Source organism: Dermochelys coriacea, chromosome 9 (genome assembly GCF_009764565.3).
Source record: "Dermochelys coriacea isolate rDerCor1 chromosome 9, rDerCor1.pri.v4, whole genome shotgun sequence".
In the NCBI taxonomy this organism is placed as follows: Eukaryota; Metazoa; Chordata; order Testudines; family Dermochelyidae; genus Dermochelys; species Dermochelys coriacea.
Window position 1 is genome coordinate 103,079,970 of NC_050076.1, and position 27,115 is coordinate 103,107,084.

A 27,115-nucleotide genomic window follows, 5' to 3' on the forward strand; every position below is an offset into this window, starting at 1 on the left:
AAAAAGAGAACCCCTCCCCCACCTTGTGATACCATGGCTGCAACCACACTGCATATAACATTGTGGTAGGCATTTAATATCAACGCTGATGATGCTTGTGAGGTGGTTACTTGTGCTCGCGAGGCAGGGGGAAACCTGCTTCTCTGGTGTAGCTGGTTATATACTTAACTAGTTTTCAACCTGGCTTATTTTGTAGGTTTCTCATGTGCGAATATTTTTCTGGCATAATACACTTCCCAGTGGGAAGCTTTGAAGTCTTACACACAAATGGACATCCAGTGGATTTGTGCCATCACCACAATCCTAGCATGGTTCTGCACGGGTTCCTCAGGACACCAGATATCAGGTAAATCAAGGAGCATTGATGATTACGCTATTGTCTAATGCTCGCTTGAGTTTAAATAATGTGCAGAAATTTACCAAGCTGTTTATAGAGCATAGGGCTAGAAGGGACTGCAAGGGCTGTCTAGTCTACCCCCCTGCCAAGATGCAGAATGTGCTATGTCTAAACCAGTATGAGGATGATTCCTAAGTCTTAGCTTTTCATGACTTTGACCCTGCAAATGGGCAGATCCCTGTCAGAGTTTACATGCACGGATCCAATTGCAGGATGGGGCAAACATGCTACTGGGCTTAATGGGAGCTTTGCAATTAACTTCAATGGAAGCAGGAAGGGGCATCCAGTGCTGATGTACAATAAATCTATTACACGTTGCTTCAATTGTCTAAACGCACTTTGGGTGTCCAAGAAAAATACTCCACAATATTTCCCAGTGAAGCCGAATGTAGCAGGTTAATCTGGTGGATGGGGCTAATTTACAACCTGAAGGGAACTGACAATAAAATTGTTTCTTCTCTTAATGAATGTTTGCTATCAAAATGCAGTGTGTGCTTCCAATGATAAAAGTCCACTTTTAGACAGAGAGGAACTGAAACGCATCTGTTCCCCTCTCAAAGATAAATACCGTCCGGTGATTGAGCCACGTGGCTGGGGACTCAGTCTTGCAGTCCTTTTCCATGTGAAACTTCCATGGGGCCAGATTCACCAGAGCTGGCCCAGGGAGGTGTAAATTACCCCTGGGCACCAGGAAGGAGTCCCTGAGCATGAGGACATGTGGTGGTGACATTACCTGCTCTGCTTCGGGGTGTCCACCAAGCGGCGCTAGCTCAGAGAGGCCCAGTCAGCAGAGGCTGCCTTGTAGCCCAGCTAAGGCACAGCAAGCTGGAGTCTTTTCCTTCGTATCCATCAGCAGCATGTGGCAAACCATTCAAGGCAATTACCTCTGTGCAACCTCGCTGAAAGCAAGAGGGCTGCCCAGGAGTCTGCAAGGCATCATTTGACTGCAGGAGATTGCACAACTGTAACTAAAGCTCTTGATTTGGACCTAGGATTACTGGTGCTGGAAAGAGCCCAGCATAACTCTCAGACCCCAGAGCTCTGCTCAGCCTGAGTGTACAGGGCTAGCAGCTGGAACAGGGGACGGAATCTGGTTACTTGTGAACTGAGCACACCTAATACAGAAAATAAAGCTCTTAATTCATTGATGCCTTTCTAATTTTACTTCCAGTTCCTTTTATCCTATTGCTGCAAACGGCACTGTAAATACGGCAGTCTGAGTTCCTAGCTCACAGCTGAGACTGCACCATCTAAACAGTGCAGCTCACCCTCACAAACCTTCCTCAGAGCTGTACAAACTGGGAAATATGGGGCCTGAAGCATGAAGCCTGGAGGCTTAAAGTTTGTGGTGTTTGGGGTCTTGGTTAGAATAAACCAATCTTCTCTGAGCCGTTATCCTGCAAAGACTTCTGGGAGCACTTGGAAGTCTGACTTAAGAAGTCATCTTCCATTGTAAGAGATTCCTGGAGCCAGGTCTCTTAAGGCTCCATGAAAAATGAGTGGTAATGCATCCGATGAAGTGAGCTGTAGCTCACGAAAGCTTATGCTCTAATAAATTTGTTAGTCTCTAAGGTGCCACAAGTACTCCTTTTCTTTTTGGAAAGAGTGTGTGGATCTTGGATGAGAGTCCTAGGGGAAGACACAAAGGACCTGGAGTCCTGCAATTCCCTTAATGGCGTAGCCAATATATCAATCTTTAAAACACTACAATGAAAACCACCAGTCAGTCCAGGTGACTATGAATAAATTATGTCCTGTAACTGAATCTCTACAAACCCCAATTATCTAAATTGTAATCCTGGGTCTCAAGATAGTGTGTATAGGAAAAAAAATCTTAGATGTGAAATTGATTCTGGATTGATCTAGTAAAGAGAAATGGTCTCAGAAATCTTAATGAAAGAGAATGGCATTCTTAATAAGCTGAGGAACTGGGAAATATATTTTTAAAAAGCATGAAATGCGTCTTCAAGGCACTCTGGTTTGTTATGGTACTGCAGTGATTGTAATGTAGGACAGTTTTTCTCACATTATTTTAATAAAAGCCAGACTGAAAATAAGAGTAGAAGTACTTCTGTATGATGGAAGGTGCCCAAAATAAGAATTGATTTTGGTTTGTATTCTAGTCTGCTCAGGTGAGTAGGGCTTTCCCCAGCCCCAACTGGGTTCCACGGAGATCTAATACACAGAAGAGAATATTTAAGGAGAGAGGGGCTAGTTGTCTCTGATATTGGTTAGCTACTGTATGTTCTCCCAAAAGAGAAAATGATTTGATCTGACTTCCTATGGTTTTACTCAATGTGCATGGTGCGTTTGCAGTGTCATCTGAAATCACCCACACAAGTTGATATTAGGGTTTAAAAGTGAGCACTTGAGGGGGGAAAGCAGAGCTGTAATCTTGCTTAAAACAATGCAAAAGCTGGCCGGGGGTGGAGCAGGGGGGAGGAAGGGATTATTTTACATCAAAATTGTCTCCCTGGCTGTGCACATATGTGCTGGGAGGAGGCTGAGTCAGCCTGGATGCATGAGAAATGTGACATTTTTCACAGGAACAGATTTAGGAACGCTGGTGCCCTGTCCCAGTTACAATTACCTGTGTAAAGCCTTGCCATTTCAGGGGCGCCAGCATTCTTAACGACCTGCCCTAAACTGTCGAGTCTTGCTTTTGAACATGGTTAAAACACTTTTTGAACTGAGTCCAAGTAATTTGTGCTTAATCTTGAAGGCAGAGGCAGCTTTATGCTGATGCAGTAACCTTGGTGCAAAGCATTTAGAAATTCTGTGGCTAAAAGGGAATTTTTCTGGGCAAAATCATAGTTTGAAATACCTGGATTTTTTTAAATTTCTCTAAAACAACTTATTTTATCCAACTGCTTTTTCTGTTTCAGTCGAACCTCCCCGCAATCTTCAGATAATTGACCCTGGACTTTTAGGCCATCTCTGTATAGAATGGCAGCCTCCACCTTCCCTGCTAACCCTCGATCAGTGTACAATAAAATATAAATTAAAATACCGTAGCACTGGTGATGCAGATTGGAAGGTAAGATAAAGCCTAGCTTGGTGTATAGTATATTGCTACTGCTTTCCCTTCGTTTCATCTGTTGATTAAATTTTTTAAAAGTGAATGATATGAAGTTCTAAAATAATTAGAGCAACTTCCTTTGACAAGGCCAAACTATCAACCAAAAAGATGAACAATATCGAAACGTAGGTCTGGGATTAGGATGAAAATATTTTACATCTTAACAGCAGCCACCAAAACCTTTGGGACCGAATAAGGGCCTGCTTCTACAAACACTTCCGACTGGGTGTAGTGCTTATTGCCAAGAGTAATTTCATAGCATTCAGTGCACTAGTAGTCAGTCTCTGCAGAACTGGGAGTCTGTAAAGTGCCTACGATCTTTTGGGATGAAAAGCACTTTATAAATGCGAGATTACGTTTGATTCATTCTCATAACATTCTAACATTTCTTGTACCCCAATGGTATTTTTTATTACTATTTACATTTATCTCTGAGAGATGGTTTGAACTGAAATCATCCATAAAGTACAATTGCTGATCTTATCTCATTAAAATGTAGCAAGGAGGGAACAGATATGCTTACTGCATCGAGGATTGTTGAAATACTTGTCAGTAGACTGGGAGATAAGGCTCCCACATGGGTAAACGTGTAATGGGGCTAAAGGAGCAGATACCCAATGCTACAATTGCTCACTGTCAGATATTTAGAAGTGCCCAAAAAAAATCAGGCCATTTTGTGTTGGACACACTTCTCTGTAGGGCCATTGGCAAAACCCACGGAAGACAAGGGGAGTCTTTCCAGTGACCTCAGTGGGCTCCTAGAGAACAGGTCAAGTCGAGGTGAAAAGGAAAGAAATTGGAATATCACAGTGCAGCCAATAGCCTGGCGACTAGCCATGCTACCACTGCTGGACAGTTTCGTCGACACTGGGCACACTCTTCCATGTTGCCTTTAGCTCTAGGCCACAGACTTGTCTGGCTGACTATTCAGATGAGTCCTAAAGCAGGGAAGAGCTCTATTAACCAATCCCCATTGCTAGGAGGAATTTAATAGGTCATGAAAGGGGAAATGTGTTGTGTGTGTCTGGGTTTCTCCACTTTGGTTGGGGGAAGTCAAACCTTTAATGATACAGGAATGTCTGCGTGTGCTGATTTTTCTAAGATTATTTTAGCAATAGCTCAAAAAAAAAAAACCCCAAAGAAATCTTTATAGAAAAAAGTCAGAATTTTCTAAATTTGCAAGGATGATGAAGAAATAAAGAGACAGACTAGAAGAGGAGAAGCAGACTCAGAAGAAGCAACAAAAGTATCTTGTAAAATGCAGACCAGGAAGAAAGACACAGATATCATGTGAAATACCCAGTGTCCTGCCAAAAGTTTTGACCGGGACAGGGCTTATTAATTAACTTACTCTATGGGCAGCCCAGAGTACACAGATGAAATGAAAGATGAAGTCACAAAACCGGAGCATGTGCCCACAGGCAGGGGTGGCAGGTTTGTAGAAATTTTGGTGGTGCCCAGAACCCACCCCCGTCCAAACTCTGCCCCCCAAGGCTCTGGGAGGGAGTTTGGGTAGGGGAGGAGGTCTGGGGTGCAGGCCCTAGGATGGGGAAGGGGATTGGGGTGCAGGCTCTGGGAGGGAGTTTGGGGATGGGAGGGGGTGCAGAGGGAAGGGGTGCAGGGGTGAGGGCTGTGGGGTGTGGCTGCAGATGAGGGGTTTGGGGTGTGGGAGGGGCTCAGGGTGAAAGTAGGAGTGTGGGGGGGTCAGGGCTCTGTCTGGGGCTGGGGGTTTGGGGTGTTGGGGGGCTCAGGGCTAGGGCAGAGGGTTTGGGTGTGGGGAGATGGGGGCTCGGGCTCAGGATAAGGTGTTTGGGGTGTTGGGGGGCTCAGGGCTAGGGCAGAGAGTTTGGGTGTGGGGAGATGGGGGCTCGGGCTCAGGATAAGGTGTTTGGGGTGTTGGGGGGCTCAGGGCTAGGGCAGAGAGTTTGGGTGTGGGGAGATGAGGGCTCTGGCTGGGGATGAGAGGTTTGGGATGCTGGAGGGGCTCAGGGCTGGGGCAGAGGGTTGGGGTGTGAGGGGATGAGGGCTCTGGCTGGGGCTGGGGATGAGGGGTTTGGGGTGCTGGAGGGGTTCAGGGCTGGGGCAGAGGGTTGGGGTGTGGGGGGGATGAGGGCTCTGGCTGGGGCTGGGGATGAGGGTTTGGGGTGCTGGAGGGGCTCAGGGCTGGGGCAGAAGGTTGAGGTGTTGGGGGGCTGAGGGCTGGAGATGAGGGGTTTGGGGTGCTGGAGGGGCTCAGGGCTGGGGCAGAGGGTTGGGGTGTTGGGGGGGATGAGGGCTGGAGATGAGGGGTTTGGGGTGTAGGTGGGGGCTCAGGGCTGGGGCAGAGGGTTGGGGTGTTGGGGGACTGAGGGCTCTGGCTGGGGCTGGGGATGAGGGGTTTGGGGTGCTGGAGGGGCTCAGGGCTGGGGCAGAGGGTTGGGGTGTTGGGGGGGATGAGGGCACGCTGGGGCTGGGGATAAGGGGTTGTGGTGTTGGGGGGGCTCAGGGCGAGGGTTGAGGGTGCGTTGGGGGGGTGAAAGCTCTGGCTGGGGGTGTGGGCTTTGGGGTGGGGCAGAGCTGGGGATGAGTTTGGGGGGCAGGCAGGCTGCTCCAGGCCAGGGGCCAGAGAGGAGGACTCTCCCCAGCCCTTTCCCTACTGGCAGCAGCAAGCTCTGGGGGAGGACCCCCCCTTTCCTGCCCCCCCAGCAGCACACTCACCCCCACCACTGTCACTGCATGTGCTCCTAGGGCCCCTCCCCTCCCCCGGAATCTCCCTCCCCTCCCCCATGGTGGGTGCCGGGGGCTGCTGGGTGCCCCTCCTCCCCTGCTGTTGCCCCTGACTGTAGCCTCACTGGGGGTGGGGGATGGGGCTGCCCCTTGCCCAGCGTGGGGCAGGAGCAGAGACTGCGGGCGGGGGGAGCCCTGTGCAGGTGGAGGGTCCCACCGGAAAAGGGAAGGTCTGAGGGGGAAGGGCAGGCTCAGTCAGTCTGCCCTGCCTGGCGAGATGGGGCAGCAGGACCCTGCGGCAGCAGCTGATGCAGGGAGGCAGCATGGAGCTGCAGGGAAGAGGCAGGGACACTCTGCTCCGGGGCCCAGGGAGGTGCATGGGAGCAGCAAGCAGGGACCTGGGGACACTCAGGGGGGCAGCAGGGGGGGCTGGGGGGGGACACCCTGCCCCAAATATTGGTGGAGCTGGGCCCCTGGGCTCTGAATGTTGCTGGTGCCCGGGCACCAGGTGGGAATATAACTCGCCACCTATGCCCACAGGGAGCAGCTTGTGTAAAAGGCTGTGTGAGCATCAGAGCCCCCAGGGCGGTGAGATTAGTCAGAGGCTGGTCAGAAGCACATGGCTCAAAAGACTTTCTTTTATATTCTTGGACTACTAGCAAAAAGTGCAAGCGCAAGGGCTGTGTGCATCAGCTGCAGTGACGCAGGTGGGACAGGAATCGGGTTCTGCTGTTTCTCTTCTTTTTCTTCAAATAAATCCAACTTTTGCTCTTTAATTTTAATCCATCTCCATTTCTTTGTTTTGTTTTGTTTTTTAAATTTAAGCCACCATTTGTTTGTTTTCCTGTTACTAGGTGATGTACAATTTATTTTTTCAAGTTCAGGAAAAATATTAAATGCTCAAAAAAAAATTGTAAAAGTCCCAGATTTGATGGGACTAATTCCTAGCAAACCATGCTGGTAAGGAATTAACTAGCTCCATCTCCCTGACTTGGAGAGATTGATTGCACTTCGCCACATGAAGAATCAGTTAAAAGGGAAGGCCGATTTGCACGGTTCATCTCCCTTCTGCTGGTAGGTCCTTCTAATCTGTACTGGCACTTTCTATAGCATCTCTGTTAAACTCTGCATGCTGCAAAGGGACACCTGCCCTTGAGTCCCCTGCCTCTTCTTTAAAATGGTCCCCTGTTGCAGTGAGAGACCCATACAAATGAGAAACTAACCGATTAAGGGGCAACATACACTGGTAGTGTTAAGGAAGAATCTTTATTTCTGGGCAGGTTGTTCCAGAATTGTCTATTTGGGAGTTTTTGCACCTTCCCCTGTAATATCTGGTGCTGGCGACTGTTTGAGACAGGACACGGGAATAGTTGGATCCTGGGATTAGATTGGATGAATTTCAGTGTTTCATTAGTGCCTTGGAGGATATCCATCCCCATAGAGGGAGGTGCAGAGGACTGCAATGTTGGGTGCTAGATAAGAATTGAACAGTGCAAATTTGTTAGGAATGTAAAAGATCTGTATTGTGTCCACTGGAAACTGTGTGTGTGTGTATAACCCTGTGATGTACATATAATATAGTACAATGCAGAGAGCAAGCACACATGGCAAACTTTGCAGCCAATATACACACCAAACGTTTATTACATTGTTGTCCGTCTTACACCAGGTTGTTTTTACTAAGAAATTAAAATACGGCGTTGGATTTGATCTCAGCAAGAGAACTGAAGCAAAGGTCCAGACTCTGCTGGAAGGACGTTGTACAAATGAATCTGAAGTGAAGAGTGACTGGATTCATGCTACCTTCCAGGTTCCTTCGCAAGGTTAGGAGCAGGCTGCCGTCCCCCACGTGACCTTTCCAGGCCTTGCACCTTCCTGGAAAAATGTGTTGACCTGACTGAAAGGTTCCGCAACCAAGTTATTGCTGCCCCAGTAAGGCGATGGAGACAGACAGGCATTAGGCATAGCAGAGCCTGTCTGGCTGCTAGATGCAAAAAATGTTCTTTGCCAGGTTAGGCCAATTTTTTGCTTAGCAAATTATTATTTGAGGCTTGTGGATTTGGGGTCTGTCTACGCTGCCGTTAGACACCTGCAGCTGGCCCGGGCTTTTGAGACTGTTTCATTGCAGTGCAGACTTTTGGGCTTGGGCTGCAGCCCAAGATCTGGGATCCTCCCACCTCACAGGATCCTAGAGCCCAGGCTACAGCCCGAGCACGAAAATCTACACAGCAGTTAAATGGCCGCTGAGCCTGAGTCAGCTGGCACAGCCGCGGGTTTTTAATCACAGTGTAGACACATCCTTAAACGCCCGTCGTCCCATGCCCGAGCCCTGATAGCAGCGCTCTGGCTTAACCTCCCTGCTCACATGTGTGCATGGGCGCATGCCTCTGCAGTCCCTGGATGGGAGAACCCCGGCTTGATCTCCCCTCCCCTCCCCGTGCCCTGCCAGGAGGGGAGAATGCAACATGACCTTCCCCATCAGTGATCAACAGTACGGTCTTGCCTGCATGCTGCCTTTCCCCTCGGGCTCTCAAAACCCTTCGCAAAGTATTGCAGAGCAGTGAAGTGAGTTGTCTGAGAATGCGCATCAAATCATAGACCAGAAACTGGCCCTCCTGCTGTGTGACCCTGCCTCCCTTAGCTGAAATCTAATCAATTGCTCAGACAAGTCACCTCTGAATAATTAATAATTCACCCTTCCATTGCAAATAAATAAATGTAAATAGGGTTTGATACGCAAAGGTCACTTAAAATGAAGTGTTTGCCAAGGTAGCAGGTACCTCTGGCATGATCACGATGAAATTATCTTGATTGTTCCTGTGGCACCTTAGAGACTAACAAATTTATTAGAGCATAAGCTTTCGTGAGCTACAGCTCACTTCATCGGATGCATTTGGTGGAAATGCATCCGATGAAGTGAGCTGTAGCTCACGAAAGCTTATGCTCTAATAAATTTGTTAGTCTCTAAGGTGCCACAAGTCCTCCTTTTCTTTTTGCGAATACAGACTAACACGGCTGCTACTCTGAAACCTTGATTGTTCCGTTTACATGAGTTAGCATGATTGCTCAGAGAAATCAAATGAGTTGGCAAGGCTATTTCTCAGCTCAGCCCAAATGGGGCCTTTCAAATAATAGTCATTATTTCCTTTTATTTTAACAGGAGATCTGGAGTCACAGATCCGAGACTTCCACTGTGTCTATTACAATTGGGAGCACCTCATGTGCACTTGGCAGCTGGGCCGGCTAGCTCCTCCTGGGGCACGTTATGAGTTTTATTATTGGTACGTACCAGCTTGGCAGGGAAGCATTTGGGTGCCAGGTGAGGCATCTCACAGGACGAACAGCACATTAGAATCACACAAAGAAACAGCCATCACAATTCTGTTTTTGTTGCTGGTGTCCCTATTACGTGAGATTACATAGGTAAATGCCAAACACAGATGTTAGCACCTAGATATGGGGAACAAAGCATGAACCCTGAAAGCCAAGGTTTGGGGCTCCTGAAAACAGCCTTTGTATCAAATTATTGTAGCAGAGATGTGCTCAAACCAAAAGCCTAGGTTGGAACCCCCCAAACTCTGGATCTGGAACTTGCAGCTTGGAGCCCTATCTCTAAACTTGTCCATATCAAACCCCAGGTCTCAATGGCCCTGGGAAAGTTTGGGTTTGGAATCTGGGACTCTCTAAATCATTATTACTGTCCTTCAGTTAGCACTGAATATTGTACTAGGGAAGAATTCATACACTGCTGCCTGGGAGACTGTGACATTCCCCAGGGTACAATCTGGATGGGCGGACGGATGGACAGCTGTGTCCCCTCAGTTCTCCAGCCCCCACCAGCAAACTCCCCATCCCAGACTTTCCCTCAGAAATGTGCCTCTTATGCTGCCCAGCAGCCTCCCGGATGATATGAGCTCATATAAGGTCTATCATTTATTAATAGAGAAGAATATGCACAAATCTTGTTATCCCAAATGGTGTTTCCCAAACATTTCAATCCAAACTCTCACTAGTTTAGATAAAACAATAACACAAATTTATTAACTACAAAAGGATTTTAAGTGATTACAAATGATGAGGTGTAAAAGTCAGAATTGGTTACAAGAAAATAAAAGATAAAATACAATTAACATCTAACTTAACACGCTAAATGAATTCAAAGCAAAGGTTTCTCTCACCACATGCTTTAGCAGTCTTACTGGATGGAATCCTACCAGTCAGGACCCCTCCCCCAGTTCAGCATTCATTTCCTTGTCCTTCAGGTGGTGGTGATGCCATGGCAGAGAGAAAGGGAGGCATATTTTGGGACCTCTGTTCCTTTTTTCTGATCATTGTCTTTTTCTTTGAAAATCATCTCCAGCTGAGGATCAGGAGACAGAAAATATGTAGGGACCAGAACCTCCTGCTGTTTCTTTGCTAAAAATGTAAATTTCTTGCTCATGCCCTCTTTTCTGCTGAAGAATGGCCACTTAACCAGGTGATAGACCATTTGTTTTGATGACACTTGGCTGAGACATCAGTTTGTTTTTTGTCTTTCAGGAATTGATATGTGCCTGCTGTTCTAAACATGGAACATGTCTCATTAATGTTGTTCAGTAAAATCTTATACCCTTACATACAAAGTTGCCACACACATTTTACCAGGACAATAATGATCAGCAAGTTGAGTTTTCAAACAATACCTCACAAAGCATATTTTGTACAAAATCCATCATAGCCTTGGAAAAAAAATGAACATAGGGCTACAGACTGCCACAGATTCACAGTTGCACTTAAATAAATGGCTTAAAAAATAAACTTTTCAAGATTCAAAATTGACTGGAGAGGGACCCCTTCTGGCTGCCTTCAGGGTAATCTGGGGCAGCTCTTAAAGGACGAGATCACTTCCTCCCATAGAAGAGGGCAGTAGCAGAACAGCGTAGGTGGGGTTTATCCTCCCCTACTCTGCAGAATGGTTAGTGGTTTAGCCGTAGGACCAGGGACATTGGGGGATTCACTGTACACAAGTCATCCTTGGGAGACCCATGCCTATGTCTGCCATTCCCCTGGACCCACCTGTAGAGAGGTTAAAGAGCATGAAGAGGCTCAGCAGAGATGCTAATGGCTCCAACAGCGGAGTTTGGGTGGGGGGGTGGAATGTACCTCAGTCTGGGCATGTCCTTCCGACGCCACCCAGAGCACCACACCCTGCAGTCTGCAGAGCCCTGTCCTCACCTAGCCCCAGGGACAGGATATCGTCCATGGAAAGAACTGCATGCACAGCCCGTGCCCATCTGCACAAAGATCCAGAGGGGTGAGCGCCCCAGTGTTAGTTTGTAAATGCAGCCTCCTATTTGGCTCCTGGTGAGGATCCCCATTCTTCACATGGGTGGTGCTCTCTGTACCAGGTGTGTGTATTTTGCATTTGTTTTGCACCTTGGAGCCCCTGCCTTTCCCATCAGAACTAAAGCATGTCCACCACGCATTTCTGCTATCCATAAAGTCAAGTAAATCTGAATTTTGTGGGAATTGGCTTGAGTTCACCAGTCCTAATGAGCAGCCTAGTCTGAAGGTTAATGTTTCTAGGCTTTTATCTTCTTTTGCACCCCGGCCACTCTAGGTCCCTGAATGTGTATCCCACAAAAGTTAGGGGGCTGTTCAAGTGTAGTGGTGCGAGCCCATCCAGATAAGTGCCATTAATTCATGCATTTTCCAGCGATTTCTTCTGTGTAGTTAATCCTATTGACCTGCTGCAAGGTGCCACATAGGATTCTTTTCTTTAGGAAAAACAAAGTTGGACTTTTGGACTAAAGTAAATTAACAACGCACTGTCACATTTGTTATAGGTAATGTAAAAGTGAATTATTGGTAAGGCATTGTTTTTACTTTCCCCATGCAAATGGGACACCAATATCTATCCAGTTGTTGGTTTCCACATGCTTTTAGCAATTTTGCCAAAAACTATCAAAACTGATTAGAAGTTGTTTTAGTAACAATAATGCCAAAGATCTGTTTGAAAAACATGACTGTGAATTGGAACACCTAATCACAGAAACAAACGCCTGCAGCTGGACTGCATTCCAGTTAACATAGCCCCTGCACCAACGTCATTTTTTCAAATTGCAGGAGTGAGTTTAAGTGAAGAGAGGGACCTTTCCCAGATAATATATGCTGCACAGGGACACCCACTGGGCTTTAAACAGAATGGCCAAATTCAGCCCTCCGGCAAACATCATGGAAGGACTCCAAGCAAGCAGGAAGTTGGGGTACCAGCCCTGCCCTAGCAGAAATGGACCCACTAGTGGAATGTCCAGGATCTGGGCAAGGAAGGAGGGTTCCCTCCCCAGAGCGTGGGATGTTAAGGACCGTATTGGAGCTCAGCGTTAGGAAGTACTGGAGAAGGTGCATCTACATGGGAGCTCCAGAGGTGCAATACCTGCTGAGCCTATAATGCTTCTAGCTGGGCAGGGGAGGGGTATGTGCCAGTGACCCACGTGTACAAAGTCAGCCCTCTGGCCAGCACAGCCACCAACCAGCATGCAGAGGGGGTCAGGGCCAGCACTGTGCCCTTATACAGCCCTCTCCATGCTGGGAATGTACATGCTGCTGGCAGCACTAGCAGTGCAAGCAGCCAAGTGAGCATGGCTTCTTGGGCAGGTGAGCTGGAGATCCCCTGGCGTGAGCCCACAGCCGAGCGTGCAGGCCTGCTTTGGACCTGGTTGGAGGAATGTTCCCAGCACAGATGAGGGGAGGGATTCCCGATGCTACACAAAGCTGTGATTTGCTCGGAAAATGTACCCGTGCAGATACTGACTGACCGAGAACAAGGTACCCCCAGCTGCCGGGTCAAGGCATCACTTCCTCCTCAAGAGCTCCTGGCTCTGGTGTTGTGTACCGTGCTTCTTCTGGAGGAGCTGGTCTCAGGAGATGAGATAAGCTGCTTATCCGTTAGCTCTGCTGGTAGAGGCTGGGATTCGTAACCCTGGGATGAATCCCCGCTGGTGATCCATGATAGCAGTTGTTATGCGAGTATCTCCCCAGGGTGGAATAGTTGGAAAGAAAAGGTGCGCACCTCTTCAGCTGAGAGTCCACTGAGTGACCAGACCTCCCAGGGTTTCCAGCAGACTGATGCACGTCGCTGCCTTGTGTCAGGGGACGTGTTACTTTTCAATCTTCCTGCACCATGTGACCTCGTTGCAAAAGGGAACGTTCTGTATGTTTTGGCTCCAGTGGTAAAAGCGGCCGTCTCCATGTTCTAACACTCAGCCATATGGCATTTCAACCGTCATCACGAGTGACCCCTGATGGCTTACCCGCTAGCCTGGGTGCATCTCTTTCCAAGAAAGTCTGGTTACTCACCAGACTTTGACTGAGTCATGGCCTTCTTTGTAAACCATATTTTTAGTTTGGCTTTGTCTGAAACTTTAGAGAAAAGCAGATCAAAATACAAGACTTTTCTTCTGCTTCCTGGCCCTACTCACTTTTAGGGCAATTTTTTTTTAATCATTAACCTTTTAAAACAGGACATGAAACACAACTTCTTTTTTCAGTGCCAAATGGTTTTTCACCATAGCCAGCCCAGGAACAAAAAGGATTCATGTTTAATACTATGGGTGTTTTTATATGATCATGAAGTAGTGACATGAATATTCATTCACTCTGACTAATGATTAAAGAGGCCATTCTGGTGAAGATCTTGATTGATCTCGCATATTTATTTCACTGAATCATTGGATCATGAACTGTATTAGTCAATGACCTGTCAGAACTTTCTGAAGAATAAAACACAGTGCAAATATTTTAAAAATCCTCTATTTAAATATGGCATGTAACAGAATTTTCCTAACTTATGCATAGGTACGAAGGGCTGGATCATGCAGTGCAATGTGATGACTATCTTCAGACTCATGGAAGAAATACTGGATGCAATTTGCAAAACCTGAGGCAGGCAGAATATATTGATTTCAATGTCTGTGTTAATGGTTCTTCAGAGTCCACATGGCTGAGACCCTCCTACTTCACATTCCATCTTCAGAATCTAGGTAATGATGACTATGGACCCATCTATTTTTGCAGGCTTTGTGGGGAAAGATGCTGGTTCTTAAATGGTCTAGTAGACCTTGGGATGGTTCAGTAGCTGTCTTGGGGACAGGTTTCGGTGGTTTGTCAGTGTGATGGTAATTAACTATTGGAACTGCTCACCAAAGGATGTGGTACGGTCTCCATCATTTGCCATCTTTAAATCAAGCCTGGCTGACTTGGTAAAAGATCTTCTCCAGTTCAACCTCAAATTACTGAGCTAGGTGCAGGATTCACAGGGGGAGGTTCCCTGCCCTGGGCTTTACAGGAGGCCAGAGGGTTGCCAGATGTCCAGTTTTCAACTGAAGACCCAGTCGAAAAGGGACCCTCCCCAGCCTGATGAAGATGAGCGAGTGAGTGAGGGTGTGGGAGAGCAAACGACACAAGGAGGTGGGGGGATGGAGTGGGTGGGGCCTTGGGGAAGGAGCAGAGCAAGGGTGTTCAGTTTTGTTCAGTCAGAAAGTTGGCAACCCTAGAAAACTTTCACAGCTATGAGCAGAAAGCAATGAAGCTTTGCTGCTCTACACCAGCTGAGGATCTGGCTCTTATGGGCTGGTGGGGTAGTTTTATGGTCTTGGCTGGGCAGCCGTAATGACTGGTAATTTAGGTGTCTTTAAACTTTGCAGTAACTATTCTGTGTGAGAAAGGTGCTTACAGCATGGGGAAAGTGCTGGGCCCATTTTAAAAAAATCAACTAAAGGCTCGCTTACATGAAGCCAGTTGATTCTGGTCCAGCCTAAGGGCCAAATTCAATGTCTCAGTAAACAGTGGCAACTGAGGGTGTCTAAACTAGTTTAACAGTCGCATTTAGGATGCTGGAAGTAGGTGCAAGTCACCTGAACTTATCCTCTCCCCCAGACCTCTGGATTTGGCCCTAAATGTGATAACCGGTCTACAAAGGTGTTTCCTAGTGCCATCCTAATGGCCCTATTAAGGGAGAATTTTGTCAATCACCGTGGAAAGAAACAGAATGTTGCAGATGCTGGGAGAAAGTGGGGACCTCCAGCTACATGGGTGGGAGGTTCCTGCTCATAGGACAGGTGTTTCTCCCTCTTTCACCTAGCAACTGTGTCACTGGGTGGCCCTTCAGACGATCATCACTCTGGGTATGATGGGGCCGTACTGGTGGGAGCAAAGACTCTGCTCTGTATTGTGCAGATAGTGCCTGATGTGGCATATTATTGACTGTGAGTGATTTAATAAGAATGGCCATTGGAACAGAAACAGCTTCTCTGTGTCTTAATACAACTTGTGATAGTTCAGAAAAGTGCGGGGGCCTTCCAGCTTTTTATTAAAACCAAGAGAGATACAACTGGACGCAGTATGACAGTTATTGTTAGATTTTTTGGCTAAAACCATAAATGAGTTTAGAGGGAGCCGCCCTCCCCCCACCCTTCCCCGGGGGGACTGAAAACAGGAGTGTGGCATGGACAGCTAATAGAACAGAGTACAAATGTGCTCCACTGCCCCTTCGTAGGGCCTCGTGGCATGGAAATTGCACCAATCTAAGTTCCCTTACTCTCACATAAATATGTTGGTCCAAGGGAGGAAGGCTTCCTGTGTGACTTTAGGCAAGGCACTTTAATATTAGAACTAGCCAGAAGTTTTTCCCCGAAACATTTTTGTGCCAAAAAAATGCAGATTCAGGTTGACAGAAACATTTTGCAAATTTGTGTTGAATTCACCAAATTTCTTTTGTTTGGGGGTAGAAAAAGTCTGAAAAAATCTAAACCTTTTTTCAACACTTTCAGAATGAAAACATTTTGATTTTTCAATTTGAAATGACTTTTTGTTTTGAAATTTTCTTAAATTTCTTAAAAAATTAAAATTGTGTAAAAAGTCTTGAGAATGGAAAGAAACGTTTTGACCCAAAACAAATTTTACTCTTTGGTTTGCTGAAAATATTTGTTTCAAGTTGACCTGAATTTGTTTTTTTTAACAGGCGGCGAACTGGAAAATCAGTTCCTCTCTGTGCTCTACTCACTAGCTCTGTAGCCCTGTTTGCCCGACACAGGGCTGTCATGAGGATGAAGTCATCAAAGCATATGAGGTGGTCAGGATTTAAGTGGTGGGGGAGACACATCGGAATATAGGTTGTGTAACAGAGTAGGGGGCTGCAGTGGGTTTTCTATACCATTTTACACATCACCTATGCGTTTTGCTCCTTTTGGCTATCATTCTATTTGAGGGCAATTTAGAATGCTTCTATCTAGGAAGTTTACGTGTGACTGGGATTGATTTACCTCTTCAGTATTAACACTTCTGACTGATAGGCTGCAGGGCCTGGGAACGGCCGTCATGACTCCAGAGTGAGGCTGGGACAGCATTTTTCATTTGAAAGTCTTTTTTGTATGAAAAACAGCCTTTTTAAAATGGAAAATTAATGGTGAAAGCTCTTTCTTTCTATCCATCTTTTCCATCTTGTGACCAGCTCTACTTACCAGGGGTCTCTTCCATCCCTAATGTTTGTGTTTGCATGCAATTGCTTCATTTTCAGAGGGCACAAATACACTTGCTGCTGTTCTGCAATATGTAACTTCATGCGACAAAGCTGGTTTGACAAAAGGATCTCTTAAGTCCTGGAACGTTTACCACTGAAGCCAAAGCTCTAGGTATTATGGACTGGATTATGCCATAGGTTTTTAAGCAGAATACTCTCACAAACGCACAGCCATTGATTTTAATGTGAAATTCTGCTTAAAGATCTCTCTGGCACAGCCTGAGTCCATGATAGACCCTTATTTAAGCATTTGTACATGAGATGTACACAAGAGAAGGCAAAGCCTCGGGCAGAGGGTGGATGTCCCCTTGATGTGTGGACATCTCTGTGCCCAGGTTCACAATAGTAAGCCAACTCAAACCCAGGTGCAGTTAGTAGCAAGATGGAGATTTGCAACAAGCTTTGCAGCAGTGACAGACGATGTGCTGATGCTGACAGGGCAAATTTCTTGCAATATCCTGGACAAACCTTACTGAATTAAATGGATGTATCATTGTGGGCCAGGCATTGCACAGAATTCCATGGGGGAGGGGACCACACCCCGCCAGGGATTAAGAACAGTGGAGGGTGGTTAGGCAAATTCACTTGGGTTGTAATATCATCCAAGCAGTACCACCACCTGAGTGAGGCTCCCATGGACTGGTTCAGACTGGATTCTCCAGGGACCAATAGACAAAGGACTTAGGTTAAATAGCCTGACTCCTGGTCTTTGTTCTGATCCAGCAAATGGACAGGTTCCAATCTTCGCTGGGAAAGTGGTAAGGTCTTGGCCCCGTCTGTGTTCTTGTTCTGAGCCTGGTAACTGCAGGGAAACCTTCTGGGGGTGGAGTTGAAGGACTGCTCACCAGTCAGATCCCTTGTTGGTGTTGAGGTGACGTCTGGTGCCCGTAGGTTCTTTTATTTTTTCTGTAATGCTTTTACCTTAGGAATATGTGCTTGCTTAGAAAGAGCTGGGTGTAATTTAACCATGGCAGTTACACTGTTCCTTTTCTCTGAGGAGGAAAGTAAAGCAGTCCTGATGTTGCTGGGGAATTCACAGTGTAGGCAGGGAGCTTGGCAGCCTGAAAATACCCTGGTCAGGAGGGGGAGAGACACGTCTCCACCCAAGAGAGCTGGAGGCTGGAGAGCCAGAAACCTAAATACGGGTGCCCTGGCTGGACCATGGAGGGGAATACAGGTCCAGTTGCCCTGAACTGTGCTGCTAACCAATGCCATTTCAACTACAATAACATCTCAACATACTTTCCAGGCATTAAAGAGCTTTAAGTACCAAAACCCATGTTTCAGAGGAAGAATCTAATTCACACTGACGTTCAGAACTAAAAGAAAAGGAGGACTTGTGGCACCTTAGAGACTAACAAATGTATTTGAGCATAAGCTTTCGTGAGCTACAGCTCACTTCACTCACGAAAGCTTATGCTCAAATAAATTTGTCTCTAAGGTGCCACAAGTCCTCCTTTTCTTTTTGCGAATACAGACTAACACGGCTGCTACTCTGAAACCATTCAGAACTAAGTATAATAGCCCACATCTGTCTTCAGCACAGCCCACATCCACACAGCTGGTTGTCAGGACGACAGTGGACAGTGAGTAACATCTCAGGGAAAGTTGCTGAAGTTCAACTAGTGCTGAAAGTAACAATGATTCCCCAGTGGAAGGTCTGATCTCTCTCTCCTTTTCAGTCAAACCTTCTCCGCCTGAGAAGCTGTCAGTTTCCATTTCTGCCTCTGAGGAAGTTCACGTGGAGTGGAGCCCTCCTGCTGGGGGTAGCCCCCCACACTGCCTGGACTACGAGGTGCAGCTGACAGAACGTGATGGTGATGATCCCTGGGCGGTATGCGATGCACAGGGTTGTTGATAACCAGCTTTCTTACAAAGGGCTCTAGTTTAAGATGAGCAAGAAGGTTGCTCATCATGAAGCCTGTTCCATCTCCTTGCCATCAGGATGGGATGGGAGGGCTGGAAACTGAAGCAGGGAAGGAACCTGAATGGTGGGGAGGCTCATTAGCTGCCACCAGTTTGAAAAAGTCAGGGAGGAATGAGGGTTTATGGGTGCAATGGGGCAAAGTCTGACCCACTGAAAAGAGACACTGGGCTAGACTGCTCCAGACATACGGTGGTGTAACAGAGGGCAGGATCTGACCTTTATAGATGGAATATAAGGTTACATATAAAAAGATCCAATCTTGTGCCTTCTGGATCAGACTGTAAGATCTGCGAAGGGCAGAGAGACGAGACGTGGCTGCCAGATTCTCCATTGTGCATGCGCATGCATGTAAAAGCATGTCATTCCTTCCCCTGGCTGAGCTTAGTGCCCCAGGGCCCTGACTGTCCCATAGCTTCACCTCGACTGACTAGCCCCAACACCAGTACTCGAATGGATGGGAGGTGGAGGGAGCAGGCTGTCGTGCCTGGCTCCTCCTGCTTCAGCAGGTGAAGGGGGAAGAGCTGCCTGCACCATGCTCTTCAGTTCTTGAATGGGTGGCAGGGATGCTATTGCAAGCAACCTCCCTGCTTGCTGCCTGACTGGGAAGCAGAGGGCAGAGATCGTTATGCCAGACCCCACTTCTTATTGCCAGATCTTGGAGAGAGAAGAGAACAAAGGCTTTAAAAAGGGAACAGAAGTGTGTTTTGGGGAGAAGTATATTCTCACTTCTGGGGGGACTGTACCATCAGATGTTCGTTGCTTTCTTGGTGAAGCCTGGTTTTATAGCTATAGCCCCTAATTAGGATGTAGGAGATCTGGGTTTGAATCTATTGTTTACCCAGACTCCATGTGTTACCACAAGCAAGTTGCTTTATCTCTCTGGGGCTCAGTTTCCCATTTGCAAAATGGGGATAACAGTACTTCCTTTCTCCCAGCTCCTTTGGCCTGTTTGTGTAGACTGGAGTCTCTTCAGGGCACAGTGCTGGCAAAAAGGGGCCCTGGCTTCTCCTGAGACCCCAGGAGATACTTGAACAACTTTCCAGTTCAAGCATCCAAAATATTAATTGTGTCAATTCCGCAGCCTGCACTTGGCAAAGCTTTCTGTTGAATCCATGGGAGTTTCGCCTGAGCAAGGACTTCAGGATTTGGCCCAATGCAAGTGTAATTTTCATGTCTTCAAAGAAGTGGTGCTGAACACAATCTAATGCTGATGTCAGTGCCTTTCCTTGTGCCTGTTCAATTACAATTTGGGCTCCAAAATTGCTAGAATGAATTCCTGTAATGATGCATTTACTGGCAAATTATAATACACCAGTTAGTGAACTTTATGAAGGGTTCCACAAATTAGCAAGAATAAACTGTGGCCATAGATCACGACCACAAGTAGATAGATCAAGTACAATTTGTTTAAGCTGTTGGTTAGTTTGTTTGTTTTACTCAGGCTGGGTTTGTAGAAAGCCATCACTAAATTCATTTCAAATAAACAAAGCCTGGGGGCGGGGGGTTTAATCAGCCTCCGCAGAAGCAGTCACTATATTGACTGAAGAAGTTCTCCTGTTGGCACTGTCTAGACCGGGGGTTAAGTCAGTGCAACGGTGTAGCTCAGGGTGTGGAATGACATAGTTATACTGATGTCAGTTTCTAGTGTAGATACCTGGTCTAAATCCTGTAGCACGTAACCAATCAACCTTCTTTATTCTGCACGTTCTCGTTTCTCAGTCTGTGTCAACCCAAGTGGAAACTGCTTTTACCTTCCCGCAGTCCAATCGAAGCCATGTCTCGTGTGTCCGTGTACGAGGGAAAACAAACGTGTTCTGTGCTGACAAGGGCTTTTGGAGTGAATGGACACGCGAGTGCTTCTACGGTAGGAGTTAGTGAAAGAAACAAGTGCGGCGTGGACCTCCGTTATTGGTCTGTATTGGGACTGAGAACTGGGGATCTGGCCCAGAGATGGTTTTGCTGCTTCAAAGCATGTTGCAGTCATGGGCTATTTCACCTTCACCAAACACCCCCCCATTTTACAGACGGGAAACTGCCTCTTTCAGTTCTGCAGCCAGCAGAGCACTGCATGACAGGAAACAGTTTTGCTGGACCGGGGCTAATTTTGCAGAGCAGACTACAGGGAGTCCGGCACCCCAGTATGCCATGCAGTCCAGTTCCCTGAGAACACTTTCCAAGCCTCCATGGGGCAGGATTTGAGGACTAGGGACAGAGGAGGTGCTGTGCTGTTTCATCTGCCACTATGTGGGTCCATTGGCCATTGTTTGTTCAGAGTGCAGGACTATGCAGCCCCAAGAAGCAGTGGACTGTGGAGAACCACATCCTCGGGGCAGGATTCCTTCCCCACTCACCAGCTACTTGACCTTGGTGTGGATGGAGAGGGTTTAGCTGACAGAGGGGGATTTCTGGTTGCTGAAATGGGACCGGAGATTTTGGGAGGAGAGGTCTAGGAGCAAAGGGGCAGCATGCGGATACAATCCCCCCCCCCCTTGCTACAAAGCAGGGATGGTATAGGCATCCCAACAGAAAATCACTTCCCAGGTTGGGTCATAGCCATGGCATTTCTGGATCTGATCATTCCAGGACAGCACCAGACACAGGATTAGTGAGTAAACCCACTTATAAATGGAGTGACACATCACTTCTGGGAAGCAGCATCTGGGGAATCTTGATTTAATTAGCTATGACAGCAGCAGTATGAATGAATGCAGGGATAGTGGAACGTTCCAACAGCAAGTACTACAGGGTAGTGAGTCTTTGGCCTGGAGGGAATATCTGACTCTGAGCTCAGAGTCACTTTGTGCTCACGGGGTGTGCAGGAGCACACCCCAATTCCTGGAATATGTGTGTCATCCCACCTACTCAGACTGTCTCTGGCTCCACGCAGTCTGTGGTGAGAACTCAATGTGCGGATGTTTCCCAGCCCATATGGTGTGACCCTCGAGGGGTGGAGGTCGTAACGGGGCACCCCCTGCATTTCGCCCACAGGGAGAGGGGAAGAAGTCAACAAAATCTTATTGTTGCTAGGAACCTGCCCTACCTTCTGCTGCTGCCGCCTTGTCACTTCTTGCCTCAGAACCAGCCCAGGTGCAGCTCAGCCCAGCTGTCAGCTCAGGGGGCTGAGGCCACAGAGCGACTGGAGACTTCACTGCCGCAGGGAGCAGAGTGCTGGGCGGGGGAGAAGGAAACAATCCTTCAACCAGTATCCCTCCCCCAAACCACCTGCATCGTGTCTTCCCATGAACTAAATCCCAGCAGCCTTTGCAACCACGAAGGATTATGAGATGAGGAGGAAGGCATGATGGGGGTTTTTGGGGTGTGGGGGGCTACACATTAATACATTCAAACTGCACTAGGTTATCATAGGATGCAGGTGACCCATCGTATTGTTTCTGTGACCTGGCTACATGAGTGTCATGGTTACAGTGGGCCCGTCTGGACTGAATTTAAAATCTGTTTCATTATGTTAGCAGCTTTTTATAATTAGGACTCAAAACAACTAAGTGCCCTGTACAGCATCTGTTTGGAGAGGGTTACTCTTCTGGCCAGGGCACGGGCCAGAGCCCTGGATTCAGTTCTTGGCTGTGCCACAAGCTTCCTGTGTATTCTTGGGCAGGTCACGTCACCCCTCTAGGGCTCACTTCCTCATCTGTGAAATGGGGATGACAGAAATTTCTGTCTCCCCTCTGTCTGCCTGGGCTATTCAGGTTGTAAATGTTTTGTGGGAGGCGCTTCCTTTCCTTGGCAATTGGAAACGCTAAAACAAGAATTGTGAAAACATTAATTCCCTTTGGAAACGCACATTATCAGCCCCAATTCCATTACACCACTGTAAATCTAAAATAACACCCCAGACTCTCACCAGCATGAGTGAGATCAGAATTGGGCCTGCTGCCTCGAGGTTTGTGAAAGATGTTTCCCTCTTGATGTGAGTGGGTGGTAAACATTTCAGTTCAGCAAAAAGTGGCAATAGTGTACAAAAAACGGTCCACAGCTGGGCATAATGTGTCTAAACCTAAAATATTTGCAAGGATTAATGGATGTGTGCAGCATGTTAAATCTAGTAATACACTAGCGCATATGATGGGAAAATGGGATTTTATACTTGGCTCCAGTCTTTTTGCAGTATAATGTAATTACTACAGAATGGAGAAATTCCTTTAATGCTTTGTGGCTTGTCTTCACAGTGTCCAGAAAAGATGAAAAGCAGATGTTCATCCTCATTGCAGTAGTCTTAAGTTTTCTGACTGTCGTTACAATATTTATATTAGCTGCACAGCGGAAGAAAAGGTAAGTGCTAAGGCAACTTGTCTAGCTTTTTCAGATTGCACAGTTAGAAATTAAATGAACTGAAGTATAACTGATATAATGCTAGAATCTATCGCCATTGACAGAGACCTGAGAGCAGAACTTGAGCCTTAGACTGGTACTAAACAATCTTTGTTTCACATGCTAGCAATGAATATTACGTTTAATACGATGTTAACCAACACCGTTATTGTGCATAAATGTATAGCTCTCTTTATCACACAAATTTCAAAATAAGAGTGACAGTTTTTTTGTTGACTTCATGATATAAATCGTATTAGAAAGGCTCGGGGAACAAGCAGGTACATCTTCCTCCTAGCTGTCTAGGTCAAGTTCAGGTGATGTAAAGTTACACTTCTGATCAGATTCTTCTGTTGCCCCGGTGTAATTCTCAACTGTTTCCATCCGTTCCCATGAAGTTACTCCCAACTTACACCAGTGGAACTAATACCAGCATCTCTGTCCAAAGCCACGGGGGGCAGATCTTCACCCCCAGGGTAAATGTGTCCAACCTATACTGGAACTATGTCAGTTCACACTGAGGCGCTGCCCTACACTTTCTATGCCAATATCTCTGTAACATGCATTGTTGGGGGAGACGTTTTTCCATGTTAATGATTGCACAGAGGAAAGCAGGTATGGTAAATTAATTATCCACATCCTAATTACTTAATTAAATGTTCTTTGGGTCAGAAGTATCCCTTAGGATCTGTATCAGGTAAATTAACCATGAAAGCTATGTTTAGAATCTTTCTCTATGACCACATAATCTCAAAGCACGTGGATAGTCTCTTGTTGTTTTACTTATGCAGGTGTCAATGGAGAAGGAAGAGTTAGCTATAGAAATATTGTCACTCTAATAGATCCATTATTTGGATGTCCTGGATTTTATACATACCTACATGTTGATTTTTTTTTATATTTGCCTTTTATATTTTGAAGAACAAATGGAGAGAAAAATATATCGCCTACATCTCTATATTTGGAATAATTCCTGAATAAAATGATTTCCAGAGATGCCCTGTGAGATGTCAGTGGAACTTACTGCTGCATTATGCACATGTTATTGATGTCCATAATAAAGACCCATGTCAACTTCAGGTTCCTGGCATTCTTGGTAAATTACATCCTCCAGTGGGATGCTAACGCTGAAAATGGGCTTGTTGTACAGCTTGTGACCAGTGGATTGCCCTTAGCATGTCATCCCAAGAACAGACATGAAACCTGGACTTCTTACGAGTCTTTTCTACTTCCCCCCCACACACTTAGTAGGCGTCTATAGTCCAACCACATGAAGGTCAGAGAAGTTTATTGACTGATGCTGGAATAACTTTTTATGATAACATAACGGGGCAAAAAAGGAGGCAGTGGAGAATGTGATGAATAATATCGACAGGTCTGCTGTGTGCGTTTATGAAAATGAGTGGAAATACTGTTAACATGACGGAAACTGAGTGGAAGATCAAGGAAAGGTTGCTAGATGCTATTGTCCGTATTCAGGTATATTTCCCTGCTGGCTCCCTCGCTACCTTCTTTCAGTCCACTGTTAATTTTTAAATGGTGAACGTTATTTGACTGCATTTATTTAATCATGTCATCTACCATGCCACAGTTATTTGTGAAAGTGGATTGAGGAGACCTTGAAACCGTTATTTGCAGGGAATGGCTGTGCTTACAAATATGGTGAATGGCAGATGGATCATGGGAGGAACAGATCCTAAGGATATGCAGTGAAGTGCTGGAAGGGGATGTCCTGCAGGACTTGGACATGGAAAATGCAGCTTTACAAAGCACCCAGAGGTTTCTAGATCTGAAAGACCCTTATGCAAAGGAATGCCCAGCAGATGAAATGTATGACCAGCTTTAAATGAAACATGTGGAGGAAAAACTGCCCAGTGCTGATAATGGACAAATCGCATTACACCAATACTCCTTTAGCTTGCTTTGAGCGTATTTTCACTTTCTACAACTCTCTCAGTGAACATGTATTCTGGGAGGAGGGTTCAGAAGAAGGAAACTTTCAGTGACTAGCTGATGCTTGGAAAGGTGAATTTCAAATCACCACAAACCTGAGTCTAACAGCTGCCTTCATCCAAGCAGAAAATAGTAACGTCCTATGGGCAAAGTGCTGAGCCTGCAACCTCACTCCTGGCATGGGAACTGTGTGCGGGATGGGGCTCAGAGAGGGAAGTGAAGCTGGGGGACAAAAGATCTTTTGAGTATGGCGCATGCTTGCTTTGTAACTCGCGATTGGGCCTTTGTAACTCTGCGACTACTAATGGAGAAGGGAGCAGTCCTGGACTTGATAATACAGCACAGAAAAGGTGAACCCAGGCCCAAGTTGCAGGATGGAATCAGAAAAAAATAAATGCTGGCCCTGAGCTGAGACTCTTGGTACCAAAAGTGTTTGGCTCATGGACGTTTCTCAAATACACTGGCAGAGGAAGCAATACACATGAATGCAGTCGGGAATGTTTGTTTAAAAGCTCACCGGCTCATTCTTTCTTTATTCTGGTTTTCACATGGCACACATGCAGCGCAGCATACTAGAAATGTGCGTTGGACTGCCTGATGGATGGGTGCATCCATACACGGTTACTGCATGTAAGTCAGGTGTGTGTGCGGGCAAGGGTCCCGCACAGCCAATGACTTGCACATGCAATGCACATGTAAATTAGGTGCAGAATTGCACGTGCAAATGGGGACTGTTAAATTTTCAATAAGACATTTTGAGACCAATGACCAACTGCCACAACAAACAAATGTTGAGCCAGGACAATTCCCCCCCCCCCCGCCTTGTTTCAGGAGCATCCTGAAGGATCTCACCACAGATGATGCAGCGATTAGCTGATATATCACCTATTCTAAGGTAGCTGCAGCCCCCCCAGGACTCAGTGCCTCGTTAGTGTTCCCAGTTAGGAACACTGAAAGCCTCCCATAAATCAAATGGCTGGCATGAAAGAGCGGCTGACGTAGAGCATCTGCCTGCAGGGACTGCTTCAGAGATGCAAAGAAGCAGGTCAGCCTGGCCAGGGATGACCCAAATTAAAATGTTTTGCGCAAAGGAAAATGGCTAACACCAGCGAGAGGCTGTTGGCAAGCTGCCTGGTGCTCTGTGCGGCTGAAAGGAGGTCCATGACCGATGGTGTGTCAGGGGACAGACTATTGTGGTTTGTCGTGTCAGCATGTAAGTTGCTGCTGTATGTGGGCTGGGGCAATTAGAGACCCATCGTACGTGGTTGGTATCAGACTGCCTGCTGACTAGCCTGGGCTTTGGTGCAGGTGTTGTGTGTGCTCGTGATCCCCTCCTCCCCGCACACACTGTCATTTCAGTTGGCAATAAGCCATTATGAGCCGCTATAGTGGCCAAAATAGCCCCCCCAGCTGCTGCTATCTTAGTGCTCAGTCTTGTGAGTAATACCACACGCTCAAATAGGGAAACAGTCCATATAGCTGTGGTTCTTGAGTGTGGCAACATGTTCTCCAGTAGTAACCTAGCCGCATCAGTGTCTGGCGGGCATGTTTTACATATTCACGCTGACTCATCCTGTAACTTAGTGCAAGACACGCAGATTCTTCCGAGCCCTAGTGAGTAAAACACACACGGGATTATTTAAATCTTGGGGAGGAAAAATGTAATCAAAGCATTCGGTAATGTTTAGAGTGGGCAGGAGGAAAGGCTGGGAATTACCCCCATCACAAGAATGTTGACATGACGTCCCAACACGTAAAGGTTGGAGAGGGAAGAAGAAATTAACCAAAAGCGCAGCTTGACTTCTGTGATGGTCACAAAAGAAATTACACTAATTAAACTTAGCTGCGCTGCTGCCACCTTGGTTACCTCACTCAGGCAAGTGTTACTGCAAAGTTTATTTTTTTTAAATGCTTATAAAACAGGCTAAGAAACTGTGTAACAGGGGTGAGGCATGTTGGCTGCTTGGCCCACTGGTTGAAGTAGCATAACAAGACTTTGAGGCTCATTTCAAGTCCACCACAACTGTCAATGTTGTACCAGGGTCTGTTCATTTACCTTGGACCACATTTATTTCTGATACTTGTACTAGTATTTTCTTACTCCTGTGCTGGCTTGTTTCCTAAATTAATAAACTTTCTTGCCACAAAAATCAGTGGCCAAACACC

General features: G+C 46.6%; 1 protein-coding gene across 1 annotated transcript; it reads left to right on the top strand.

Moving 5' to 3' along the window:
* The first annotated feature begins 201 nt into the window (after window positions 1-201).
* IL13RA2 (interleukin 13 receptor subunit alpha 2) lies at window positions 202-27,115 on the top strand. The gene is made up of 9 exons (XM_038416847.2): window positions 202-346; window positions 3,283-3,434; window positions 7,852-8,005; window positions 9,343-9,463; window positions 14,019-14,203; window positions 18,423-18,574; window positions 20,387-20,531; window positions 22,855-22,957; window positions 23,918-27,115. Exons 1-9 carry the CDS (start codon window positions 268-270, stop codon window positions 23,964-23,966), a joined length of 1,140 nt encoding a protein of 379 aa, XP_038272775.1. The 5' UTR covers window positions 202-267; the 3' UTR covers window positions 23,967-27,115.